Raw genomic sequence first — 18,206 nt, forward strand, 5'->3', positions numbered from 1 at the left:
GGGGCACCTGGCCATGGTAACCAGAAAGATTTGAAAGGCTTTAATGAGTTGGAATTTGGATGGTCCCTAAAGGTTTACACGGGAGTATTTTGAAAAACCATATTAGCTTTTCCTTTGAAAGACAAGAATGAAATCAGCCTCAAGATGCCCAGTACCTTTAAGATTTATACTAGGGGCCTAGGGCTGAGCAAAGCCTTTTGCTTTTATTATCTCATTTAATGGCCACCTCCTCCTGACCCAAAGAGGCTGGATGGCTCAAGCTGAACACAGCCAGAAAGCTTAGGAAATGGGAGTCAAACCCCATCACAGCTTGTGTCCATACCACTACCCTCACTTGAAAGCAGGAGGCATGAAGGCTCACCACGAATAAATGAAAGGAAAAGACCACAGAAACAGTGGAAGCAAGTATGCTCTTACAGCCATGAGCATTGTAAGTATTTTAATCACATCTGTCTTCTAACTAGTCACACCTTCTCTTCTTTCAGTGTTTAGAGATAGGAAAATGTAATTCAGTTCTTCCAGACTCCTTTCCCTGGTGAGAAACATCAATGCAGGTACCCAGTTGTGGAGCCATTTTAAAGACGTCAGAATTAGGCAGCCAAAGTTATAGGTGTAATTTCCACTCATGAAGTCCCTGGAACACCTGTGAGGGTCCGTGTCAGGAGCAGAGGAGCAAACATTTTCAGAGGCAATGGACTAGAAAGTACATGGGCAGTTTCTTAGTTTAGATTTTTCATTCAAATTACAAATGAAGAGAAAAAGTTAAGCGGAATCTTACACAAGGAGACAGCTATGATATTGGTGGGCTGGCACTGTTTCTTTCTGCCCAGCACTCGTGTCCTCAATTTCACCAATCACCATCATCTTCCCTCAACCTTCCCCCGGACCTCTACAAGAGAAGGACCACTTAATCCAAACTCATTTTTGAAAACCTAATTTTTAAAAGATGTTTCAATTTGTTAATATTTTCATCATACTTTGAGAAATAATATAGATCATTACCACATACCATGTTTAGACACATTCATTCATTTATTCATTCATTCAGGTGTTTATTAGTGTTACCTGCGCCTAGCTTCCAAGTCCTTCATATGGGCCAAGTGAGGGATTCAGAGTTTTTTACACAGGAAACTTCATGCCAGCCTTCCCATACCTCTACCACATAGGCTTTACCCAGATGAGGAGCTGGACGGTCAGGTAGGTTTCTTAGCCACACTGAATGAAAGAACCCAGATCTGAACTTATATCTGTCTGACTGAGAGACTGTTTTTCCCATCACACTCTGCTCAGAATGCTTACCTTCCAGTCACGTTTCAGATTTGCTGGACAGCAATAAGAAAGTGGAGCTGGGCGAACCATTTGCTTCAAGGGCTGGTTGTCAAGATCAAATCTCTGCTTATTGACCATCAGTCTATCTGGTCTAAACTTTTATTTTTTTTTTATTTTTTTTTTTTTCAACGATTATTTATTTTTGGGACAGAGAGAGACAGAGCATGAACGGGGGAGGGGCAGAGAGAGAGAGGGAGACACAGAATCGGAAACAGGCTCCAGGCTCTGAGCCATCAGCCCAGAGCCCAACGCGGGGCTCGAACTCCCGGACCGCGAGATCGTGACCTGGCTGAAGTCGGACGCTTAACCGACTGCGCCACCCAGGCGCCCCTGGTCTAAACTTTTAAATATAATTTTAAAACAGGGGCACTTAGGTGGCTCAGTCAGTGAAGTATCCTACTCTCGAATGCGGCTCAGGTCATGATCTCACAGTTCATGGGTTCGAGCCCCACATCAAGCTCTGCCCTGACAGTGCAGAGCCTGCATGGGATTCCTCTCTCTTGTCCCTCCCCTGCTTACACGTGCACATGCTCTCTCTCCCCCATTCTCTCTCTCTCAAAAATAAATAAATAAACTTAAAAAAATAAAAAGAGCCACAACGCACCCAGGAAGAGCATGTCAAGCCCTTTATGTGTGTGAATGGTTTATCAACTAACAGGCAATGCTTTCCTGTGGCAACAAAGTGGGAAGTGTTTTTGTACCTCTAAGACCACTTGACTAGACCCAAGACAACTTTAAACATCAAGTACTGCGCACAAAGACCTACATTTTCTTTTTTTCCTTTCAAGGATTATTCTCCCATTTTATTGAATAAAAACATACAACTCTAACATTTTGGGGCCCTGGACCTCTTTTATAACACAACCACAGACCTTCTCCCTAGAAAGGCACACATACACAAAAAGTTTTGGTCACAACTATAGGAAATTCAGGAATCTCTTGAAGTCAATTCATGGATCCCGAGAGGTCCAAAGACCTCATGACAACCCGTATTCTAAAAGCATACTGCAGGAGCACCTGGGTGGCTCAGTTGGGTAAGCGTCCAACTACAGCTCAGGTCATGATCTCACGGTTTGTGGGTTTAAGCCCTGTGTCGGGCTCTGTGCTGACAGCTCGGAGCCTGGAGCCTGCTTCGGATCCTGTGTCCCCCTCTCTCTCTGCCCCTCCCCTGCTCACGCTCTGTCTCTCTCTTTCTCTCTCAAAAAAAATAATAAACTTAAAAAAATAAAAATAATAAAAAATAAAAGCATACTGCAGAAATGCCTACATCATTTCATAGGACCAGGGTAAAGACCTTATAGCCAGCTCTCTCATCATCCTTTATAATTTCAGAAGGCTAATAACAAATGAACACTCAAACAAACTTCCACAGGTAGACTCCCATATTCTCCAAAAAACCAGCAATCTAAGGACTTGAATAAAATCACCAAATCTAAAGTCATATAAATTCAAAGTCCAAATCGGTTTTGTTAGAGCTTAGAATCTGTTACTTCTTTCTGCCCACAAAGATTTCCTTATAAAAGAAACATCAGTATGGCCTAGAGCTTAGTCCTTCCTACTTTAACACTCGTGAGCATATTAAGATATAATTATATGAAAAAGGACTACTTCTAAATTACTAAAACGTGTCCTTTTACTACACATATGAATAAAGTCAATTAAGAGAATTCCCAAATGTTCATTTGCAAGATAAATTATGTGGTTGGCAAGCAGACTTTAAACATTTCATAAAGGCTCAAATTTTGACGTGTTTCCAACCAGGTGGGTCAAGAGCTTTCAGAAATGTTTAGTTGTAGGTATACCTCAAACTTTAAAGTCTTTCAAATGTCTCTTGGTCTTACTGCTTTATAAAATTTCTAGCACTGTCCAACATATTTTTAGTTACAAAATGAAGTTATAAAAGTGGCCAGAACTCCACCTGTGAATACCAGATAAAAATTTAAGTTACAAGGGGCAGTGATACTCTCCTATCAACAGCACCAAAGATTATTTTAAATCACTTAAGATACTGTTTCAAAATCATTATTTGATAACATGAAGTAACAAGCTGCTTACACAGGACATCATTTCACCCCTCGACAATGATCTTTTAAACAGTAATGACCCTCACCAAAATGCAGTTGGGATGTATAATCAAGCGACACTTTCAATGTACAGTTTGTAGTCCTAAGATTTAAAGTAAGTCTTGCTTTGGTTAGAATATGTTCTCTCCTTCTAAAACCAAGAAAATGAACACAGCCTGAGGCCCGTGCACACACAGCGGTTAAGTCAGTATTATTTTAAGGCCAGGGGAGGCTTTTCACCCTAGCGGAGGTCAAGTTATACCTCACAACCTTCAAAGTAATCTTTTTTTCCTTTGTGCCAAAAGTCGAAGGTGCTAATTCTTGAGAGCAAGGTTTTAGAGCATTATTAGAGTTTCGACTTCCTATATGTGAATAAAATTTTACATATACGGATCTCCAGCTAGGGATTAAACACACTTCACTGCCATACATTTGCATTTACAGCTCTCCCTCTTCGGAAGAACGGAGACAAAACAGGGAGAATGAACCCAAGTTTCGCAAAGAACCAAAAACAACCAAATCCAACCCACACAACTGCCTCAGCCCGGATGTGAAAGAGGCAGGGTTCTTGGGGGGTGGGGGGGGGGGGCGGTGGCAGGAAAACTGGAAAATAACTTCACGCTCAAGAAGATACCAAACGTGGGTTAAAACTCACACACGCTCCTTCTGCCAAAGTGAATCTCCCCCCCTGGAGATCAAATCAGCTATACTGGTTCTGGTTTCCTCCAGCCTCTCCCAACCTAAATGTTGCCATTTACGAGAAACTCATCGAAGTTGAATCAAAGTGACTTTTGGGAAGAGATGCCAATATGATCTACAGAGTGCTCCGGAAATGTGTAACTCTACACACGAGGCAACGTTACTCCTTGGGCACCAACACCCCCCCCCCCCCCGCAACTTCACTTTCAACTTCCCCTTAAGATGCGGACAATCACAGAGACTTTTTTTTTTTTTTTTTTTTTTAAATCGGAGAGAGCATTAAATAAAGCACCGCATCCAGGTCACCGATGGGCTCCCGGCGCCCCGGGGGGTCCGCGGGCACCGCGCTCCCCGGCCGCTCCGCCAACTCCTCCCGGAGGTCTCCCAAGTTTCTCTTTCCCCCCCTCCGCGAGCACCCGCCTGAGCCCGGAGGGAAGGGGGCGGCCCCAGGCGCCGGAACCGAGCGACCTGGAGCCCTGGGCCTTTGCGGCTCGCCGGCCGCGCCCGGCGCAAGTGCCCGCGTTCGAGACCCCGGGCGCATGTGGGCGCCAACTTCGCGGGGACCCTCGCGGCGTGCCCCCGCGGCGCCCCTAGTCCTGCGCCTCCCGGGCCAGCCGGGGCCGGGCGTCCCCGCCACCCTCCCCGCCCCACGGCGGAGCGAGCCCACCCCCAGCTGCGGCAGCCGGGATGCGGCGGCGGGGAGGGGAGGGGGGCGGCGGTCCCCTTCCCCGGGAAGGCGCGGGGACCCGGAGCCGGGTGGCCCGCAGCCCCCGAAGCCCCCGGCGGGCGGCCGAGCGAGCTCACCTGGCGGCTGGCGGCGGCCTCCGGGGCGGCCTCTGGGCGTGGGCCGGGCGGGGGCGGCAGGGGGGGCGGCGGGGGCCGGGGCTGTAGCCGGGGCCGCCGCCGCCCGCCGGCCTCGCCCCCCACACGCGCCGGCCGCGGCCGCCCCCGGGCAGTGCGGGGGGCGCGGGGAGCGCGGGTCCCGCGGCGGCGGCGGCGGCGCGGCGCGGCGCGGCTCAGGCGTCGGAGCGGGCGGCCGCGGGCGCCGCCGCCTCCTCCTCCATGGCTGTTTACCCGGCTGCATTGTGGGAGTTTGACCTCCGCCGCCGCCAACCGCCGCCTCAGCTTGCGCCGCCGCCGCCGCCGCGCACGCCATGGGAGCCGTGACTGACGGTGAGGCCCGCTCGCCGCCACCCCGGCCCTCTGCGCCGAGCCCCTCGGCCTCCCCGGCCTTCCCCGAGGCCCCCGGCCTCATCGGCCTCTTCCGGGAGCCCCTCGGCCTCCGCGATCAGACCCCCTCGGAGAGCCGGCCTTTCCCGGCCGCTTCCCCCCCCCACCCCCAGTCCTTCGGGCCTCTCCCCGGGCCCCATCTGCCCCTGGGACTCCCGGCCGGAGTCCGCCCCGGGCCTGGGGGACGGTGTGCTGGGAGGATGGTCGCGGGGCTGGGAGCACACGTGGGGGGTGGGGGTGGGGGGCGGCCGGGAACGGTGGCGGGGTGCGTGGGCGGATGGTACCAGGAAGGGGTCCCGGCCGTCGGCGGATGTGGTGAGGGAGCGCTTGGTGAGAATATGGGGTCCGAGCAGTGGCGAAGGGGAGGGAATGGTGGAGACCCTGCCGTCCGGGGTCCGGAGGGCCTCGGAGGGGCTGGAGAGTGAGGACACGAGGTTTCGGGCCAAGCTCGGACAAAGAGACACGTTCCAGGGCGGTTCTAGGGGTGTCAGCGTACAGAGGGTGACACCTGCAGGGGTCTTCTGGACGGGGGGGCGGGGGGGGTGGGCCCAGAGAGTGGGGCGGATGGCAGCGGTGCCCGAGAACTAGCCCTGGATTGCAACTAGGGACAATTATCTAAAAAGGATAGATGTCGACAGAGTATGCGGAGGACAATCTTAAGAGTGGACTTGGGGGATTTAGGGGGAGCCAGTGCGGGGATAGGGTAGATCAAGACGATAAAAGATGTGTGTGTGTGTGTTTATGTGTTGGGTACGGTGGTCTGTGGGCAGGAATAGGGGGGAGGGTCGGCAGGGAGGGTCGGCAGGCAGAGGCTGGGTTTGTGCAAAGTTGTGAGGACAGTTTAGGGAAGGTGGGCCCTGGTGAGGAGAGACCCAGGGGGTGGTCTGTGGACTGGACAGAAATAAAACAGGGCCACCTTGGGGAAGGTGGACAGGCCTGATGGGCCGCTGGAGGGAGAACCTAAGGACGAAGGAAGTCCTTTACCATGTGGGAAGGGAATGTCTAGGGCTGCTGGATGTATCTGCAGAGATGGTGACCAGTAAGGGTAGATGCCTGTGGACAGGCCACTTGTGAAAAGTTGGGGGTCCACAGGATCCCCACATGAAAGGGCCAGCAATGGGAAGAAGAGTAATAAGCGGGCATTTGCAGTAAGTAGTGAAGTGGGAGGCTTACTTACAGGTCCAGGAGCTTCATGGGAAATTTTATCTTTGCTTCATTCCAGTTTTATTTACCCCATCTGGGCTAGGCCTTGGAATTACAGTCCAGAACCAACAGGCAAGACTGTTTCCCCCTCTCAGGTTGCACTCTGGTGGAAAGACGCCTTGGATAATTAGTTTTAAGGGTGGCATATGTTTCCACAGGGGAAGTACAAGTTTGGGAACTATAGCAGCATGTGGCAAAGATGGCTTATCCATTCTCGAAGATTAGCCTCCGTGAGACAGTTACTTTTAATCCCATTGTTAAAATATTTATTTATTTTTGAGAGAGTGCAAGCTGGGGAGGGGTAGAGAGAGGGGGGACGGAGGATCCTAATCAGGCTCTGTGCCAACGGGCTGACAAGCAGTGAGCCCGATGTGGGGCTTGAACTCAAGAAGCCACCTTAGTCACATTTTTGAAAAATAAATAGTTGTGGTTGGACTCGTGTTCCAGGTGGGAACCACCTATGCAAAAGCGCCAAAGTGTTGGAAGAACTCAAAGATGACCAATGCTGGCTAGAATTTACAAAGTCGCGGTGCCCCTGGGTGGCTCAGTCTGTTGAGCCTCCAACCTTGGCTCAGGTCATGATCTCACAGATTGTGAGTTTGAGCCCCGAGTCGGCTTCTGTGTGGACAGCTCAGAGCCTGGAGCCTGCTTCAGATTCTGTGTCTCCCTCTCTTCTCTGCCCCTCCCCTGCTCACGCCCTCTCTATTTCTCAAAAATGAATGTTAAAAATTAAAAAAAAAAAAAATGTTATAGCGAGAGATTTCTAAGGGCAATGGGAAACAATTTAACATTGGTGTGGTATGGTCAGATTTGCATTAAAAAAAAAAAAAAGCCACCACCCCACTCTACTATGTGAAGAATGATGAGGGGAAGCAAGGAGTTAGGTTCTCTCTAACATTTGTATAGTATTCATCACACGTCAAGGAGTGTTCTAATCATTAACTCCACTTTACAGATGCAACTGGGACACAAGGAGGTTAAGTAACTTGCCCAAGTTTGCACAGTTAGTAAGTTATAGAGCCTGAGCTCAGAGCCAGGCAGTCTGACTGCAGAGTTTTTGTCCCTCACTACTGTGCATCCAGTCTCTCAGCTACTGCTACACTAGTCCTAGTAAGAGATAACGGGAGCTCAGACAATACAGAGACGTAGAATATGATAGAATGCCAGGACTGATTGAGTGGATGTAAGGGGAAGAACTGAGTATTAATCCAGGCTGCTGATTTGAGTGAGTATGTGCTAAATGTACTACTTCTCTATTTATCGAGGTAGGGTCAACATGGAAGATGGGAAGGGAAGATGAGTTCTAGAAACAGTAGTAACTTCAGTCAAATGCCCCACCCCCCACATATCCTTAGAGGCCACAGGAATCCCTACTTCATCACTTAAAAGCTGTCTGACCTTGTGTAGGTTAATTAACCTCTTTGGGCCTCAGTTTTATTCTTTATAAATGGGGATAATAATAAAATCTACCTCATAAGGGTTGTTTAGAGGTTTAAATGCAATAAAAGTTGTAAAGTGCTTTGCACTGAGTCCAACATATAGAAATGTTCAGCAAAGACTATTAAATATAAGAATTGGTTTTCTCGTCTCTTCTCCATTTTCCTTTGATGAGGGCTGTGTCTTCTTTATCTCTGTATTTGCACAGATTGCCCTTTCCAGCCTGGTAACTGTCATTTATTCTTCAAGACCCACCTCAAATATTCACCTCCTCTCTTTTTAGAACCAGTTGATCTTTCACCTGTTAACCATATTATTTTATGCCTGTTGCTGTTGTAGCCCTCAGTACTTAATTTACTTAAATGATACATTCTAGAAAATATTTAAGGCAGTTCACCATAATATGAAAACATGAAAAATGGATGAGAAAATGGCAAAACAGAGCACTGAAAGTAAGGAAGACTAGAGGAATTAGAAGTGTATGATCTTCAAAATGCAAGAGGTAAAATCTGGTACATTAATTAAGACAGCTGGAAGTGACTCTCTACTAGTTCATAGCAAGAGGCAGAACCTGGTCCACTTCCACTGTGTGATCTCGTGTACATGAGAGAAGGCAACATTAGATACACAGGGTAAGCAGTTCTTTGTGATTTAAACACGAGAGAAAAAGTTGATATGTAGAGGCTCCATAAAGACAAGGCAGTATCCTATCTGTAACCTTTTATCGGCACTGATGATCATAGGGCTGTTACTTAGCACATCCCTGACTAGGTCAAAGAAGGCTAACTCACAATTTAGAAAGGCATCCAAAAGCCAATAAGCCATGTGGTTTAGGTGAATACTTCTACTGGTCTGCCTTAATTCAGACCAAGGTGTGTTTTTGGTTTTTTTTGGAGGGTTTTTTGTGGGGTTTTTTTTTTTTTGGTTTTTTTGTTGTTTTTTTTTTTTGCTAATTTGTTTTAAGAATACTTAGACCATAGAAGAAAGGATGAAATATAACTTTTTCAGGCAATATGGACCCTGAACTATAGATACGGTAAACATGGTTTTCCTCAAATGGGCTTTTGGCAAAAATCAAACAGAAGTGAGGAGTGGGTATGATAGGTCAACATACCTTCTAGTCCCAATTCGGGGTGCTGTCTATAGTAGTAAACTACCAAGGAAGACCTGGCTTCTGCTTGAGGGACAGAAGCAATAGCATAAAAATCAAATAAGTAAGATCATTTCTGAGAAAGAACGTAATGAAGTTCTGAAATAACTTCTGAAAAAGAACTGGATGGAATATGAAAGAATAATGGGGGAGGGCTGCCAATAGTCAGGTATGATCTCTCTGAAAAGTAACCTTTAGAGTAAGGCCTGAAGGGGTCAACCCTGTGAAGAGCCCAGGAAAGTATACAAGACAGGCTACAACTAGCGCAAAGGCCTGAGGCAAAAATAAGCTCTGTGCCCTTTAGAGAAGATAAGGAATAAGGTTAAGGAGTAAGATAAGGGCTAGTATCCCGGTGGGCCAGGAGGGATATGCTAGAAAAGGAGGTCAGAGAAGTAAACAGGAGCTCGCCGAGAGCCTTGGAGATTGGATTGTCTTCTGTTGATACTTAGATATGATTGGATGATTTTAAGCAGAAAAATTAGTGATCCCATACTTCTTTTTTGTTCTTGTTGTTACATTTATTTATTTTGAGAGAGAGGGAGAAAGAATCCCAGTCCCAAAGAATCTGTCAGCACAGAGCCTAATGCAAGGCTCAATCTCAGGAACCATGAGATCATTGACCTGAGCCGAAATCAAGAGTCGATACCCAACTGACTAAGCCACCCAGGCACCCCTCCCACACTTCTTTTGGATCATTCGGGGCTCCTGTGTATAATATGAATTCTAGGATGGTAAGAATCAAAGCAGGGAGGCCAACAAGAAGCATTCCAAGAGTCGAGGTGATTTTGGATTAGGATGATGGCAGCAAAGAAGATGGAGGAGTGACCTGGATAGCTCAGTCATCCTGAAAAATTATGTCTCTGGAGCCTAAAGGACCGCTAATGCCCTCTTACAGATTTGCGGTGCCTGGCAAGGTGCCGTGCCCTCATGTAATCCTTACATACGGATTTGCCTATCCAGTTGGACTGGGAGCTCTTGGAGAAGAAGCTCTTTATTCCCTGTCCCCTGTACAAGGACACTGGTTACTTTGAGAAAGTGCCCTCCTCAGAGGGAAGTGGAGAGACCCTATATTTATTGTCTGTGGACACTGAACTATAGATATCATCATCAACACTACCATTTTATTGATGGAAAAATAGAGGTCCCGGGAAGTTAGTGACTTACTGTCACATAGCTAGTTCTTGGCAAAGCCATTCTCTTTCCTCCCCCTGTTGCTACCCAGTATTTTAGCGAACTGCAAAAATAGTTTAAATGGTGTCACTGTTAATTTAAACTATATTCACAGTTTGTATTTTGTGTGTGTTAATTTAAAGGGTGTTAAACAGTGTTAGTACCCTGATAGAATCATTTCAAAAGCACTTCTTACAGTACAGAGAACATTAGGTATACATATCTATGTGCCAGAGCACATATGAGAAGATGGGAAAGGGGTGGCAGGGAGCCGGGCTGTGGCTCTACGTTCCATATAACAGAGCTTTTTGGTTTGGACGGTAGTGTTTTTAATTGAGATGAATTTAGTACATAATATTAGTTTCAGATGTACAACATCATTTGGTATTTGAATGCACTACAAAGTGATTGCCTTGATAAACCTAGTTACCATTCATCACCATACAATTGACCCCCTTCCCTCATTTCACCTATCCTGCAATAACCCATTCCCTCTGATAACCACTAATCTGTTCTCTGTATGGGTTTGTTTGTTTTTTATTGTTTTTTCAGTTGTTTTTTAGGTGCCACATGTAAGTGAAATCGTATAGTATTTGTCTTTCTCTGTCTGACTTGTTTCATTTAGCATAATGCCCTCAGGGTCTATCCATGTTTTTGCAAGTGACAAGATTTCCTTTTTTATGGCTGAGTGGTATTCTACTGTATATATGTCTTTGTTTTTTTAATTAGGAAGTATAATGCTTGAATACATGCTTGTTACAACTTGAAATAATGGTTAAAAAAAATTTTTTTTTAACGTTTATTTGTTTTTGAGACAGAGAGAGACAGAGCATGAATGGGGGAGGGTCAGAGAGAGAGGGAGACACAGAATCTGAAACAGGCTCCAGGCTCTGAGCTGTCAGTACAGAGCCCAACGTGGGGCTCGAACTCATGGACCGCGAGATCATGACCTGAGCTGAAGTCAGACGCTTAACCGACTGAGCCACCCAGGCGCCCCAAAATAATGGTTTTTAACATGCCTGTGAACAATATGCAGAACAGTGTGCAGCTGTACTGTCACTTTCTAATAATGTGATTGTGTATATTTTCCTGTGACTGCAGAGGCAACACTACTCCTGGGTAAAAAGAAGATAGTAATACGCACTTTATAGGGTTTCTTCAAGAGTGAGGCGTGATAAGCACTTCGAAATTGAAGGACAAATTTATGGTCCAAACTTTTCAGAGTGAAAGGAACAAACAGGATGTATGGTCATCAAATAGGAGCTTAGAAATGCTGTACAAGTGCCCCCTGCTATTATTCCTATTTCAATTGCGGATCAATGAATGACTCCATTCGTGGTCATGGAGTTTGGCCACTTTGTTCCTTCAGCTGTGATCCCAGCACAGGGCTTAACAGTGCAACTATAAAATAATGTTTCTTTAGCTAAGATAACATGGTTTCTCAAAGCAAGATTGGAGTTTCAATCTTGACTTTATTAGCACCTTTCTCTAAACGTCTCAGTAAATCTAGAGATAAACAAAGGACCTCAACACTATTATTTTTGCTTTATTAAAATTGTTTTAAATTTAATTTTGGTTTAAGTAATTTACTTTGGCATCAGCAATGTATTTAGACTAGCTCTAAGTATCTCACAAGAGATCAATATTTACATGGAAAAAGCAAACCGTCATATTTACTGTTCTTTCCACTGCCTTTTTGTGACTTCTTGATATTGTTGGCCTTCAAAATTGTTTTAGTGATTTTAAGCTTCTTGAAAGGAGGGGCTATGTGTTATTTTACCATAAGTAATCTAAAACAATGAGACATACATAATTCAGCCTAATAACCCATAAGCAGGGGTGATCCAGTGATAAATCTAACAGCAGTCTGCATGCACACTGGTTTTGCACGGCCCTAGTTTCTTTTGTTATTGGTCAAAAGTTTCCTTTTTTCTTGTTAACACATGATAGATTTATTAAAGGACATAGAATTTTTAATGCAGATGAAGAAAAATACCTCAAAATGACCAATAAACCCACTCTCCAGATAACCACTGTTGGTATTTTTAAAAAGAAAAGTAATGCATGTCCGACAGCTCGAGAAAAAAAGCATCAAGTGACAAGTGAAAACCCTCCCCACTTCACCTTCCGTGGCTAATCCCTCTTCCCAGAGGTAATTATTAGAAACTGTTTTTGTGTGTGTGCGTGCACCTTTTCAGAATGATTTTTAAGTGCCTGTAAAGGGTAAAAAGCACTTTCTCTAGTGCCAAACTTCTGAGTTTGGGTCTCAGCTCTACTCCTTATTTCCGGTGACATTTAATCTGAGCAACTTTCAGTTCCTTCACGGGTAAAATAGGGGTAGTAATATCTACTTTATAGGGCTATTGTGCAGATTCAACGTGTTTATATGTGAAAAACACATAGCATATTGCAAACATTATATATATGTTAGTCGTAGGCCACTATGTATGTATACTTTAAAATTTTATGCAAACATTTACAAACTCTTCTGTGTTACACTTTTTTTTTTTTCCAAGTAGGCTCTATGCCCAGCATGGAGCTGAACACAGGGCTTGAACTCATGACCCTGAGAACAAGAGTTGGATGCTTAACCAACTGAGCCACCAGGCACACCTGTGCTATATACTTCTATAATTGTTACATCTTAGAACTCTTTTTACTACATCTTGAAGCTCTTTCTACCTCATTATTTTGTATCAATTGTGTAGTATTCTGTTATATTTTTAAAATTAATTCTCTGCCAAGCACTTAATTATTTCCAGTTGTTCTCTCTTACAAGTAGTGTCTAATAGAGATACTTGTATAGATACCTTCACACACCTGTGGGAATAATTTCTAGAAGTCAGGTCAAAGAATATACGTATTTTAATTTTGATACATATTGCTACATTGCTGTAGTAGCCCGCTGTTTCAAGTTCACCCTGTCTCAAGGTGTTAAATAAAGTTTATCCCTCTGGTTTTCAGTTTGGATCCACCAGTTTCTTGGTTTGGAACACCAAGAAAAATTCAGTGGTGCATTTCTGTGCTAACAGAATTCTTTGCTAAACTGCCTTTAGAAAGGAAATGCTAATCTTCATTGGGAGGTCACAGAATTGCTATTTCCTAAAAGCAGGTGAGGTTGCTTTTAAGCAATCTTATAGGTTGCTATAAGGTCTAGCAGTTTAGGGAGGCACACTTGAGAGTAGCTTAGCCCTAGGAGGAAGTTACATTCACGTGAGGCCCTTGACACTGGTTGTGAAGCCTTGACCTGTCCCTAAAGAAGTGTTTTGAAAGTTGGCCCACCATTACCTTCCATTTTCCTATTATCTTCCATTGTTTTCCTTTTCCTATTTTGAATATTTGCCCCAAGGTGTTCTGAAACCTTGTTTTGTAATCAGGGTTTTAATAACAATGATGAATTTTGAAAAGAATGTTAGTCTGGGTTTATGAGAGATTGTCCTTTCCGGGATAAAATGAGAGCACAGCTAAAATGGCCATGTCAACTGACGCGAGGCTTGGAGGAGGGGAGTTGGTCTCGTGACTGTAAAGCAGTCATTTCTTCCTGCCTCTCTGTTTATAGAAAATGGGGTATTAAAAATCTAACCCCTTGCAAGGGCTTTTTGAGGATTATTTGGTGTTTTAAGTGATTACATATTTCTTCTAGGTAGTAAATAGGTCAGTATATAAGACAGAAAGGGGTCCAAAATGCATCCCAATTTTGCGAGTAAATATTTGCTTGTCGGCATACATGTGTCATAACTGATTTTAAAGTGATTTTGAGTGGCAGACTGTGGGTATAACTGTGGCACAACATATAACTGAATCCAGTAGGAAATCTTCCTATAATCCTAAAGTCAGGCGGAAAACCACCATCTCAGGACAAATGTTAGGTATTTGGGGTTAGACGCTCTTTCCAGATGGCACTGGTCCTCATAGTCAGTAAAGAAAGCAATCATGGGGGCGCCTGGGTGGCGCAGTCGGTTAAGCGTCCGACTTCAGCCAGGTCGCGATCTTGCGGTCCGTGAGTTCAAGCCCCGCGTCGGGCTCTGGGCTGATGGCTCAGAGCCTGGAGCCTGTTTCCGATTCTGTGTCTCCCTCTCTCTCTGCCCCTCGCCCGTTCATGCTCTGTCTCTCTCTGTCCCAAAAATAAATAAACGTTGAAAAAAAAAATTTAAAAATAAAAAAAAAAGAAAGCAATCATGACAACTAAGGAATAATATTGATAGCATCATTAAAATAGTTTTCTAAGCCATGCCTACTGTTTTTATAGGGTGGGCCAAGGCCTGTCCAAATTATTAATATTAGCATTTAAGTTGCTTATAGTTTCGAGCATGATGATAATTTTTGAAGTCAACGTACGTAGTAAACAAAGCATATTTTAGGTGTGTTCAGTCTAGCGCTAATTGATGAGGCATCATTAAAAATAACAATGCTCATGTCATTTGTGTTGGGAACCATCAGCAGCCCATCTTTATATTTAAAAAGAAAAGGCTGTTTTCAAACTGACACTGTACCCTTTTATTTTATTGCTGTTGGAGCTGTGCTCTATTTTATTTACGTTATTTCAGGAATTTTTATCCCCAGAGAATTTTCTAGGCAACAACTGTCTATGCAGTTTAAGCTAGAAATACTGTGACCTTGGGGCGCCTGGGTGGCTCAGTCGGTTGAGCGTCCGACTTCAGCTCAGGTCACAATCTCACGGTCCATGAGTTCGAGCCCCGCGTCGGGCTCTGGGGTGATGATGGCCCAGAGCCTGGAGCCTGCTTCCGATTCTGTGTCTCCCTCTCTCTCTGACCCTCCCCTGTTCATGCTCTGTCTCTCTCTGTCTCAAAAATAAATAAACGTTAAAAAAAGGGGCGCCTGGGTGGCGCAGTCGGTTGAGCGTCCGACTTCAGCCAGGTCACGATCTCGCGGTCCGTGAGTTCGAGCCCCGCGTCGGGCTCTGGGCTGATGGCTCAGAGCCTGGAGCCTGTTTCTGATTCTGTGTCTCCCTCTCTCTCTGCCCCTCCCCCGTTCATGCTCTGTCTCTCTCTGTCCCAAAAATAAAACATTGAAAAAAAAAAAAAAAAAAATTTAAAAAAAAAAAAAAAAAAATTTAAAAAAAAGAAATACTGTGACCTTGCAATATGAAGCTTGAGATAGAAGCAAATTTGGGAGAAATCCTAACCGGTTAAAACTCTGTATGCGTAAGTGCCTAATATATACCTGTGTAGTTGTATAGATGTATCTACAGATATACCTTCCACAATGTTTACTCACTTCTCAAGATTTTTAGGATGGTACAAGTTGTGGATCAAATTTAACATAAGCAGGGGCACCTGGCTGGGTCAGTCTGTAGAGCAAGTGACTCTTGATCTCAGGGCTGTGAGTTTGAGCCCCACATTGCGTATGGAGATTGCTTAAAAATAAAATGTTTAAAAAAATTTAACATATGGGATGCCTAGGTGGTTCAGTCGTTTAAGCTTCCAGCTCTTGAATTTGGTTCAGGTCATGATCCCAGGGTCGTGGGAACAAGCTCTGTGTCAGGCTCTATGCTGAGCATGAAGCCTGCTTAAGATTCTCTCTCTCTCTCTCTCTCTCTCTACCCCTTTCCCATGCTCGCAATCTCTCTCTCTTTCTCTCTCTCTCTTTCTCTCTCTCTCATTCTCTTTGTCTCCCTCTGCCCCTCTCCTCCACTCAATCTCTCTCTCTCTAAAGTAAAAAAAAAAATGAAAAATAAGTGAGCATTAAAAAAAATAAACATATAAGTAACTTTCTTTTTCTCTTTTTCTTGCTTTCCCACCATGAAAAGGCATTGTGCTCCTTTGTGTAATTTCATTTCTGTGAAGTTTCACAGCAGCGTTCCTTCACAGTGGAGATGCTGTTCCCATTTTACGGAAGAAGTTTTATTCCCATTTTATCGATGAAGTGAAGTTTGGTGCCACACACACAAAGCAAACACTGTATGTTTGGTCCCAGTTTTTGACTTTGGCCCAGGGGTTTGGCTTTGAAGGAAGAGACTGAATTGGGAGAAGGGCCCGGAACTGCCTTGACAGGGAATCCCCAGTGGTACCAGAATTGGTCTGACCACACTCCTACTCAGGCCACCTTGGCATTTTGAGAGAGAGACAGACAGACAGAGGTTCCCAAGCAGGCTCCACACTGACAGCAGAGAGCCCCATATGGGGCTTGAACTCACGAACTATGAGGTCATAATCTGAGCTGAAGTCAGCTGCTTAACCAACTGAGCCACCCAGGAGCCCCAGGACCTGTGATTCTAATCTCTAATTTTCATGCCATTTTACCTCCAACTGCCTGTGCCTTGGTAGCCTCCTCATAGCTCCCCTGCCTTTGGGCTCTTCCCAGATGCAGTCCATTTTGTACATTGTCCTCAGCTTCATCTTCCTAGAAAGTCCTGCTCCTGAATCTTTAGCAGTTCCCAGGTGCCCACCGGCAAGGTCCAAGTCTGCTGGTTTGGCTTTCACTAGTGGAGACGCCTACATTCTGACCTCTAATTGCCTTTCTGTCCTTGGGTCCCAAGATTTGTGCCGCCTCCCTGACGTTCTCACGTGTACACATTTTACATCCAGTCTCTGATTCCCCACCTCTGCTGGAGCTCACAGCTTTCTCCCTGCCTGTGGTGGGGGCAGGGAAAGGACTTTAGCTTGCTTTCTTTTTTCTTTTTTTTTTTTTTCCTTTTTAAAAATTCATTTATTTGTTTATTTAAAGATTTTATTTTTTTAAGTAATATCTACACCCAACATGGGGCTTGAACTCACAACCCAGAGACTGAGCCAGCCAGGCGCCCCCTTTGTTTTTGTTTCTGTTTTCCAACAGCTTTATTGAGGTATAATTTTATACAAAGAACTGCATATTTTATGTGTACAATTCACTGCATCTGGACATACGCAAACAGCTGTGATACCATCACCATAAGCATAGCTTTCGTTTTCAAACAGCAGCTAACAGATTTTGAGTGCTCATATGGCTCAAAAGTCAAATAATATAGAAAGATATTTCCCCATCTTCCAAACTGTTCTCTATCCCACTTACCCTGCCCCTTTCCCTTGGTAACCCCTTCTATTAGTTTCTTTCTTTTTTTTTTTTTTTAACGTTTATTTATTTTTGAGACAGAGAGAGACAGAGCATGAACGGGGGAGGGGCAGAGAGAGAGGGAGACACAGAATCTGAAACGGGCTCCAGGCTCTGAGCAGTCAGCACAGAGCCTGACGCGGGGCTCGAAATCATGGACCGTGAGATCATGACCTGAGCCGAAGTCGGATGCTTAACCGACCGAGCCACCCAGGCGCCCCCCTTCTATTAGTTTCTTATATATCATTCTAGGGTATCTGTATGGATACATTTCCCCCCATTTATATGTGAAAGGAAACATGCCATACGTACTGCCTCACTTTGCTCTTTATCAAGTTATCTTAACTGAGCTCTGTGTATCAGTACATAGACATTTCCTCATTCTTTGTTTTTCTTTGGCTTCATAGTATTCCATCATATCCTTATTCCAAAGTTTATCTAGTCCCCTGTTGATGGGCATATGTCATACTGCATATGTGCAAGTTTATCTAGGATTCTTGGGCCAAAGGCATATGTCATTTGAGGTTTAGGTAGATATTGTTAAAATACCTTTGAGCTTTCTTGGTTGGTAATTTTTAAGTATGAAGAGAGCAGCCCAAATTCCACTTCCCCTAACTCCCCCCAAGCCAAAGGGAGCTGTCCTCCTAATCTCCTCTATTATGGGTCTTCGGCACTTATTTAACATTCCCAGCCTCCTCTGTATTTGTGTTCATATGCATGTTATGTCTCCACCTAGAGCAAAAGAGCTCAATTCCTTATCTCACATCCTTAGAATTCCTGGTACCGTGTGAACACATCTGCTCATTGATCAAGAATTCTTGTCTTTTGTACAAGAAGAGAAATCTCGGCTTTGGACCTGAAAATAAAGATGGTTG

General features: G+C 44.8%; 2 protein-coding genes across 3 annotated transcripts in view; one reads left to right on the plus strand and one right to left on the minus strand.

Moving 5' to 3' along the window:
* LOC147583566 (uncharacterized) lies at positions 1 to 5,453 on the minus strand. The gene is made up of 2 exons (XM_086697695.1): positions 4,896 to 5,453; positions 1 to 889 (listed from the first exon to the last, which is right to left on the minus strand). The coding sequence occupies exons 1-2, from the start codon at positions 5,344 to 5,346 to the stop codon at positions 861 to 863; spliced, it is 480 nt and encodes a 159-aa protein (XP_086553821.1). The 5' UTR covers positions 5,347 to 5,453; the 3' UTR covers positions 1 to 860.
* THOC7 (THO complex subunit 7) overlaps positions 5,124 to 18,206 on the plus strand; it is a 24,750-nt gene continuing 11,667 nt past the window's right edge. For both annotated transcript variants that reach the window (XM_086697693.1, XM_086697694.1), the window contains exon 1: positions 5,124 to 5,264. In XM_086697693.1, the coding sequence (XP_086553819.1) occupies positions 5,246 to 5,264 (19 nt within the window). In that variant the 5' untranslated portion in view covers positions 5,124 to 5,245. The remainder of the gene's footprint in view (positions 5,265 to 18,206) is intronic.

Source organism: Puma concolor, chromosome A2 (genome assembly GCF_028749965.1).
Source record: "Puma concolor isolate L17-30 chromosome A2, mPumCon1.1.hap2, whole genome shotgun sequence".
Taxonomy (NCBI): domain Eukaryota; kingdom Metazoa; phylum Chordata; class Mammalia; order Carnivora; family Felidae; genus Puma; species Puma concolor.

Excerpts from the sequence above, each read along its gene's own strand:
- LOC147583566 (XM_086697695.1), bottom strand. The coding sequence starts at position 5,346 with ATGAGGCCGGGGGCCTCGGGGAAGGCCGGGGAGGCCGAGGGGCTCGGC. Across the intron at positions 890-4,895 it reads AGGCCGCCGCCAGCCGCCAG|AGGTCCGGGGGAAGGTTGAG; the intron begins GTGAGCTCGCTC and ends CTTCTCTTGTAG.